At 41.2% G+C, this 9,347-nt stretch overlaps 1 protein-coding gene across 2 annotated transcripts; it reads right to left on the bottom strand.

Moving 5' to 3' along the window:
* Positions 1–304: 304 nt before the first annotated feature.
* Positions 305–8,242, bottom strand: ZBTB14 (zinc finger and BTB domain containing 14). Of its 2 annotated transcripts, none has more exons than XM_070942368.1 (3): positions 8,194–8,242; positions 2,444–2,519; positions 305–1,919 (listed from the first exon to the last, which is right to left on the bottom strand). In XM_070942368.1, exons 2-3 carry the CDS (start codon positions 2,444–2,446, stop codon positions 576–578), a joined length of 1,347 nt encoding a protein of 448 aa, XP_070798469.1. In that variant the 5' UTR covers positions 2,447–2,519; positions 8,194–8,242; the 3' UTR covers positions 305–575. The 2 variants fall into 2 exon arrangements, with proteins under 2 accessions (XP_070798469.1, XP_070798468.1); XM_070942367.1 differs by lacking the exon at positions 8,194–8,242 and adding an exon at positions 7,901–7,981.
* Between the last annotated feature and the right edge of the window lie 1,105 nt (positions 8,243–9,347).

Genomic DNA, 9,347 nt, shown 5'->3' on the forward strand with positions numbered 1-9,347 from the left:
CCAATAAATCAACACATTCTGAATTAATCTAATCTTGCTTTACTCACTGGTACTACTTTCTACTGAAATCCATGAGACTTAGCTACGTAGCACTTGCAGTGCAATGAATCTCTAACAAGTATTTATTTTTGACTTGGCAACTCATCCTATAATTTCCCACCACTGTTGACAATCTCTCATTTAGGATCTTCCTAAATCATAAAACAACATATTTAGGTGCTAAGCAACTGGATTCAATGAAACAAAAGTAGCTTAAATCCAAATACTTAAGACTTAATTTCACTGAGCATTGGAGTGTAACATCTTCCATTCCACATGCAGAGTTTATTCCAATAGGGCAAGGCATGCATTGAAACCCAGTACTTTAAAGAGGAATAAAACACAGCTAGAGTCTGACTTCTAAAAAGTTTATATCCAACTGGACGGGTGCCTTGATTAAGGTCTTATCCATGGTTGATATGAGAGTTTTTTTTGCTGCAAACTGCAACTATATTTCTACTTTCTAAATCACACTAAAATACTCAGTAGTGAGTTTTTCAGTCCGAACATTTTCCAGCATATGGCCACTCCTCTTTTTAGCTACAAGCTATAGTTTCAAGTTGCTGTTCTGCCTCAGCGGCCATGGCAGCTGCCTGTAATTGTTCAGTTTCACTTTGGAGGGCACTGGCTGTGGTTACTTGCTTCCTTTCACTGTGCATATTGTTCTCATGTCTCTTTAAATCAGATGCTTTGGCAAATGCTTTAGTACAAGAGCTGCAGACAAAAGGTTTCTCCCCTCTATGTCTTCTTTCATGATCTTTCAGGTGGGATTTATGCTTAAAAGCTTTGTCACACATGTGACATGCAAATGGTCTTTCATTACTGTGAACCCTCTCGTGCTTTTTTAGGTCTGGTGCACGAATAAAAGACTTTCCACATACTTCACAGCTATATGGCTTGTAGCCTGTATGGATCTTTAGATGCTCTTTCAAGTGGGCTTGAGTAGTGAACCCTTTAGTGCACATTTCGCAAACAAAGGGCCTATCTGCAGTATGGAGTTTTTCATGTTTTCTCAATCGTGCTTCATCAGAAAATGTTTTGCCACATGCTGGACATGCAATTTGTTCCCTGTGACCATAAAGCAAATATTCAAATTTCATGTCTCCAGCTGCTGTTGTCCATGCTGGTGTCTGTTCATCCTTTACTTCACTTATGCCATCATTAAATGCTAGAGCCTGAGGAGTTTGTGATCCCAATTCTTTAGTTTCAGCAGACTCTATAGACTCTACTTCTTGACCATAGCAGTTCACTTTTCGAACCTCTTCACTCCCCAGCTCCTTCAGAATTGCTTCCTGAACTCTCAAAGTAGCAGTTGGCGATTTACCATCCTCTTGACTAGGAGGAGTTCCTTCCATTGTCATATCCGATGGGCTGTCATCGTGATCGCCAATTTCTTCAACCTCATCATCTTGGTTATCATTAGATTCTCCAATCGGCCTATTAATTTTAAGACAATACTTATTCTTTGACTGTGAATTGTCTTCTGAACTTGATACGTCCCGTTTTTGAGAACAAAGTTTATCCAAAAATCGAATACCGAGAATCTGACCAGATGACATCATTAAATTGACGTCTTCTTTCTTAACTGAAATCTTGGCTGTGTACATATAATTGAGCACTTCCTCAAATATATCAGATCGAAGGAAATCGATTTCAATTACAGATGAGCTGTCAACTTCCAGTTTTTTGAAAAGTTTTTTAAAATAGGTACTACAAGCAGCTAGAACACACCTGTGTGCCCTGAATTTTACATCTTCTACAACAATAGCTATGTCACAAAATTCTCCTTCCAATCGTTGCTCATTTAATGTTTTCAGAAACACAGTTTTGTGATCGTCGTCATTATATTTAATGGTTTCAGACATACTGATGAAAAACTCCTAGAAAAAAGAAATGTATTTAAGTTACTTTAAGAAAAATAAGATATTGTAAAAAATAGTTTCACATTTGAATGTATATTAAGCTGATGAACATTTTAAAGTAAATGAACAACCTTCAAATGAGCTATGGATGCAAAGTTGATTACCTATTATTGTATACATTCCACGAGAAAAAGTGTTATATTTTTCACTAATGAACTACAGCTCTTATAAATAATATAAATATGACAGCCTTCGACTGGAGTTTTCTTTTACCCGCCAGAATATATTATTCCTTCTTTCATCTGAGCTAAAGCAAACCGCCCCCCCCCCCCCCCGCCCAAACAAAACGTATTTGAGAAAGAACTAATACAGAAAGACAAGCTATATTTCAACCAGGAGATAAACCAGAAACCATTAAATAAAGGGGAAAGCATATAAACAAGATCAAGATTCCTCCTTTATTCCTTATAATTATTTATAGTAACTAAAGAATAAAATAGTTTACTGAGACAAAAAAAGGAAATGGAAACAAAGAAATATACCATGAACAAGGAAAGATCTTTCCTTAGTATCTGAGCAATGTTTTGGAAGCAGATTCTTATCCTGGACTCCTTGCACCTGAAAAAGAAAACAATAATAAATCTATGAAAAAAAAATTCACCTAATAATCATCTTGTGAGTTGTATTAGATCACTAGCTCAGGGTCATATAACAAGTTTATGACTGGAAAGACTGGGTAGGGATTAGAATCCAAAGGCAATTTCCCAACCTAAGGTATCCCAAATAGTGGAAATGCTCACACCAAATTCTTTGTACCACTGACACTGTACATTTTTCAAAAAGCATTTTAGCAGTAAAAAAGAGTAAGTTTTATTCTTCAGAAGAATGTGCCTGAAGCCTCTAAGTTTTTTTTTTTTTTTTAACAAAAACAAAATAATGGGCAATTACAGTCCTACACATTGTGAAAACACAATGACCTACCCAGGAAAAGAACAAAGGTGTAGCAAGAGAGGGAACTTGAAGGACTCGCAACTTTTGTTGCTGGTTATGGTCCTCATGATTGTTTTCTGAATGGAACCTCTCCAGCTTTCTTGTGGCTTCTCTAAATTTAACACCATCTTTTAGTGATTCGTAGTGATTCATTTAGTGGATGTGGCAAACTGGTAGAAAATACAACAGAAATTATCTTATGTTGAGTCAATACTTTTTCTCTTAATGTACAACACTTTTATCCTAATTTAATTGATAGCCATCTAACGAAGTTGATATTTTGCAGTTAGGAAATAAAAAATTAATTATAGCACTTTTACTAAAGCTGTGGTCTTAGATTCTATTTATGTTTCACAATTTCAAAGCAAGTTATTTATTTCTCTGTGCTATTGCTACTCATGTCATTAGCATAGGGGTCATCCTGGACAGTTATTTTCCCTAATAAATACTTTGCATCTCTTTTCCTTGTATTTTCCTCAAAAATGCAAAATAAACAGCTCCCTTACTGCTCCAGGTGATGTTGTCCACAGCAAAAGTAGCATTTTAATCTGCTGTGGAAGACTGACAGCAATTGAATAAAAAAAGAAGAAGTGCATTTGCTTACTACCAGTTAGACACAGATGCCTGCCATCATGCACATATTTGTCTAAAGCAAAAAACTGATCAACTGTCTGATCTCACAAAAGGGACTGAAAATTGCTTAGTTTTTCAAAAATTTTTACCAACTTTTCTTTGCTGAATTTAACTGTCTCCAAAGCTTTTTTTCCTTTACGAGTTTAGAATTGGCCTATCATATTAGCACAATAGTTAACCAATAGCCAGGCCTATAAAAGTCATAAAGTAGGATTCTGGTTATTGACAGAAAGCTGTTCGTTGGCACCTTTCATATTCTCATTTTTGCTCTTTTCCACATGCTCCAGTATTTCTACCATCTAAAACTATTGATCCTAGTTTATCTGATTATACAATTACCATTATTCTGAATTAGGATTTGTAAATCAAGAACCACCCCTGGTTCACATGTGCAAATTTCCTATTTAGACATCCAGTACAAAACAGTGGTTGTATTATGAGACAAGAAGTGACTAGAATTCATGTACAGACATGCAATTTACCCTATAAATAAATCTGGACTATAATAGTGGATTAGAAATCAACTTGTTCAATGCTGTATTTTGGGGGAGGGGGGGGGAACACCAGTTCTCTGATTTCACTTTTGCTTGGATCAGTAAAAAAGCTCCAGAATATGCAAAACAACTGAAGAACATAGAAGGATATACAATGATATGATGTTTACTGGAGTGTTGAGTCAGATAATTTTTTGTGCCTTTAGTGCATACAAAAAGGATTCTATGCTCACAGAGATTCATCATGAGAGATAAAATCTTGATTGGGCCTCTAGTCTCTCAAGCATTCATGAATACTGTACAATAAACAGATCCTTTTCTCGTGTATTCTGAATGCCTAGACCAGCGGTTCTCAACTTGGGGGTCGCGACCCCTTTAGGGGTCGAACGGCCATTTCACAGGGGTTGCCAAAGCCCTCTCTTGCCCCCCCCACGCCTTCATCACCCTCACTCTCTGCCTCTGTTGGATCGTTGGCCGTTCGCTTACCCGGCCACTCCTAATCTATTGCTGCCCCCGGAGTCCCAGCTGATGGCTAGAGGGAAAAAAACTTTAAATTCTTGCCGTGGGGCTTCAAAGGGCCGCCCTACAGCTGATCAGTGTTAAAAGAAAACAAATGAATAGACTGGTGCCTGCAAAAATAGAAAAAACAGCCCCTTTCAGCTTCAGCATAGGTTAATTACCATAAGTTGATTTGATCAGCCTCCCCACTCTCAGCTGATTTGCTCTCAGCTGTTTTGCGGAGGGCTCTATTGCTAGCTAGCTGCAAAGAGGTAAATTTCTGGAGCAGATTTTTTTCCCCCTAGCTATGCTGAAAAAACGAAATTGAAAGTAAAGCAGTGTCTTTGCTGCAACGTGACAAAATGAGGCAGAGAGAGATTTTTTCTTTTTCTTTTTCCTCACCAAAAAAGATAGGTGCAAAACTGCAAACAATGGGAAATTTAGGGCAAAAGAGGAGGTTCAAGATTTTAAAACACAAAAGAAAAAAAGCTCTATTTAACTAGGGAATTGTAATAATTGAGATACTATTAATTGTATATTGTGTTGAAAGCAGAAATGGTTAAGTTGTGGTTTGGAGGAATATATGGGGGAAATTATTTGGTTTATTATTATTGGTAAATATAATTAATTGATTTGTAAGAAATTGGATTGCATGGAAATAATTGGAATATTCATGTTCATATTGATTAATATACAAAAAAGATAGTTATATAACTAATTGATTTATATTAAAATGTTGAATTTGTATTAAACAACTGTATTGCATAATTAACCAATGTGAGGATGGATATAAAAATAGATGACAATGCGAAGGGGTATAATATAGAATAGAAGGGAAAAATTGAATTTGATTAAGATTAGAGATGAGGATGAAGGGTAATATTGGTTTTTTAAAAAAATAGATGAGGAATAATTATGGTAAAAAGGAAATATAGAAATTGTAAATTTAATTGAAATGACTAAATACTGTGTTGGAAGAAATATCCTTCTGGGTTCTGCTCCAAGTGGGGAAAAAGACACTGGAAACATGGAGACTGCTTGGGAAGATGGTTTAATGGTGGACAGGATCACATGGCTTGATGGGGCCCACTGTGTTAGTTTCTGTTGCTATTGTGTTGCAAATGTCCTTTGACAAAGGATTGACTTTCTGCCTCTGGCCCATTAACAAAGGGTGGGGGACAGGAAGGTGGGAGCTGCTTTGTCTGTAAAATATGCTTCTCCATTTCTCATCCAGGGAAATATAATATTCTGCCTTTTTAATATTTCCCAAAATATTTCATTCTTCTAGGAAAGGGATGGGTGCTAACCTCCTACAACTGTTTAAATTTGTGAACCGGCCAAATACTCTGTTCAAAGAAAATACGTTGTATGTTTGTATGTGTGTTTCTAATTATTGCTATTTATTCCTATTTGTTCTCTTTTATTCTTTAAAGTTTAACAATTCATTCTTTATCTTAATATCTGTTTGGGGTTGGCTTTCTTCCCTTTCATCTTTTTTATTGTACAGCAATCTTTCTCCTCAAACCTACCACCTCTGTCTTTTCTTTCTTACTAACTTTCTCTTCCCCCCCACTTCTTCTTCTCCCTACTTCCTCTTTCTTTCTCCTTCTCCTCCTCTCTTCCTCCCTCTCTTACCTTCACTCCTACTCTAATTTCCTTTCCCTTCCCTTCCTTCATCCCTCTCTATTGCTGTATCCTTTTATGCATATGGACTACTCAGAGGGCTGAAAAAGTTATTTTTGACTGGTCCTCGCACTTTTGACCAGTCCTCGAACTTACGACTGTCCTCACAATTTATATTTTTGCCCTATCTTGTCACCATGGTGAAGAGAAGCAGTTGTGAAATGAGTGACACGGTTAAGAATGGTACTATGGGCATAAATGATGATCAGTCATAAGTGCGAAGACCGGTCAAAAGTGCGAGGACCTGTCAGAAATCACATTTTTCAGCCCTCTGGGTAGTCCTTTTGTGCACAGGGACTACTCAGAGGGCTGAAAAAGTTATTTTTGACTGGTCCTCGCACTTTTGACCAGTCCTCGAATTTACGACTGTCCTCACATTTTACATTTTTTGCCCTATCTTATACCATGTTGAAGAGAAGCAGTTGTGAAATGAGTGACATGGTTGTTAAGAATGCTGCACAGGCATAAATGTGAGGATGGTCATAAGTGTGAGGACTAGTCAAAAGTGCGAGGACCTGTCAGAAATGACTTTTTTCAGCCCTCTGAGTAGTCCCTATACACATAGCCATGGCCACCCGGTCACATGACCTCCAAGCCACGCCCACAAAGTAAGCCACGCCCACAGAACCGATAGTAAAAAAATTTAGAACCCACCCCTGGTTGGGGGTCACCACAACATGAGGAACTATATTAAAGGGTCGCGGCATTAGGAAAGTTGAGAACCACTGCTCTAGAGGGTACATGGGGATTTCCCCGATTATTTTCTAAGCTATCTTTCCTGACAGTAAATTTACCAAGATAACAGATAATCCAGAGATTTTTTTTAAAAAAAATGTGAAGCTAAAGGAACTAAACCAAGATTAATAGAACAATTCTATGCATACTTATATAAGTCAAAAGCAAGTCCCTGTAGGTTCTGTGAAGCTAAAATTGGAATTACGGTTCAAAAGTGAACTCCAAAACATTTCCTTCTCAGAACACATTAAATATTCGACTTTATGGCTGACTCCTGAAATTTGCTAATGAGCTTTCGGAAGTAGGCATCGAACCCTACCGATCTAAGTAACAGTGACATGTTTTTAAGAAGCTTTTTCTTGTAACAACTGGTACAGGCACCAATAAAAAGAACAAAATCCCTTGATTTTGTCCATTTAAATGGTCTGGAGCGTTAAGTATGCTTATTGGGGAGATCAAAATGACTACCAGGAAAACGACGCCGACTTCCAAGCCGTTTCCCATCCCCTCTCTCCCTGCTGAGCTAAACGTAGAAAAGAGCATGCGATTTTTAACGCGCACGTTTTGTAGGCAAAAAAAAAAAAAAAAGTAGCATTGCCGGCTCCGTGCGAGTAACCATGTAAGAAACGTGCACGGTGCATACTCGGTGCATGCGTGCTAGTGCCCGTGCAGGCCTCACGACTGTGCCCCGCTGAGACGGGGCTGCAGCTAAGCGAAGTGCACAGATCCCCTCACGCGCGACTCCCCCATCCTTTCCCTTCCCTTCCCCAAGGAGGCGGAGTCGAGGCAAAGGCCCGCGCGCGCGGGAGCGAAGAAAACAGCCTTCCGTTCCAAGCCCTCCCCCTCACCCCCCCCCCCACCAGCCGCCACTAAATCTCGCGGCAGAGCTCGCTCCCTCGCTCGCGCTCCCCAGCATTAACGAATGGGCGGGGCTGCCGGACTCTTAAGTATAAACTATTCATTTACCCCGGAGCGAGCCTTCGGCTGCTGCCGCGCTGCACAAGACTGCGCCATCTCCGGCATCCTCTTTGCCCGTCCGGTAAAGGAGGCGGCGGCGGCGGCGGTTCCAGTAGCGCGAGGCAGCCTTTGCAGGCCGGGAGACCCAACGGCGCGCGCAGGAAGAAGCAGCAAAGGGGCGGCGCGCGACGGAACCTCTCCAGTGCACCACCCCGCCTCCCTCCGGTTCTGCTGCTCCTGCAGCAGCAGCAGCAGCAGCAGCCGAGCCTCGAGTGCGCGCGCAGATGCTCGTCAAAACTTACCTGCCGTGCTGCGCTTCGCGCGGAGATTCCGGGAAGGGGAGGGGGAGAGGTTGGGTTACGGTGACGGGAGTGCTTGGTCAAAGCAAAGGTTTGGGGATTTTTTGGGGGGGGGAAATGTAAGGGGAATGGCGCGCGTCTCTAGCCGTTACCGCCGCTTCCTGCACGAGCATTGGGTGGCTCGCGCGCGCACGCGCGAGGCGCGCCGGAGGCGGGAACGTGCATGCGCGATGCGAGCAGGGCGCGCCCCCCGCGGGGAAAGGGCGGGCACTGCGGAGATCTTTTAAAGAGGCGAAGGAGCTCGGCGGCGGCGGCGGCTGTTTTGAAGGGGGAGGAGGAAGGCGCGCCTGCATTGCTCTGCCGCTCTTCCCGGGCTCGCGCGCCCTCGCCTGAGCCGCTTCTGGCTCTTGGTCGCTGTGGTCGGGGCCGCGCTAGATGGAAGCGGCCGGCAGGGCTATGGATTCCGGATTAGCCGCTTTGGTTCTGCGGCGGCGGCGGAAGGAAAGAAGGAAGCAAGCAAGCGCCTCCTTGGCTCGTCTTTCCACGCATTAAGTTACTTGCCGAGAAATAATTTGTCTCTGACGTACGCCTATCTATCCCAGTACATATCAGTTACATTTTACCAATAATAAAAACAATGATAATTGACAGGTTCCATCTTCCATTCAAGCTGCGTTCCATGCCATTGCTTATTTGAAGGACCGGAAAATTCCGTTTCCACTCTGAGAAAAAAAATAATAATCGTAAATTCTGAGACTAAAATAGTGACTGTCGTGTCCATAATACCTCCCCCCCTTCCCGCAGCAACTGTACTGAGCCCCTGTCCCGACTGAGGTAAGAGGTTCTCCGCCAAAGATGGGGCCGGCGCTGAGGAGACAACGCTAGAACCTACAGGGTTTATCATTTTAATATACCTATATTCTCTCAGAAGAAAAAAAAATGCAAATTTGAATTCCCAGGGAACACAATTAGGGGATACTTTTGACCTGCTGGAAAATCAACATTTTTTCTAGAAGTGCAAATAATTAAGAATGTCTATGCAGATTCTCAACATCCAGGTCATGGTTGTACCCAAGGTGTTTTTCAAAAGGCAGCTGGACTTTCTTGGTTTTTTTTCCTTAAAAACGTTTTGCTACTCATCTAACAAGCTTCTTCAG

This window comes from Pituophis catenifer, unplaced genomic scaffold (genome assembly GCF_029215685.1).
Source record: "Pituophis catenifer annectens isolate HBS135680 unplaced genomic scaffold, rPitCat1.0.hap2 SCAF_3, whole genome shotgun sequence".
Lineage (NCBI taxonomy): Eukaryota > Metazoa > Chordata > Lepidosauria > Squamata > Colubridae > Pituophis > Pituophis catenifer.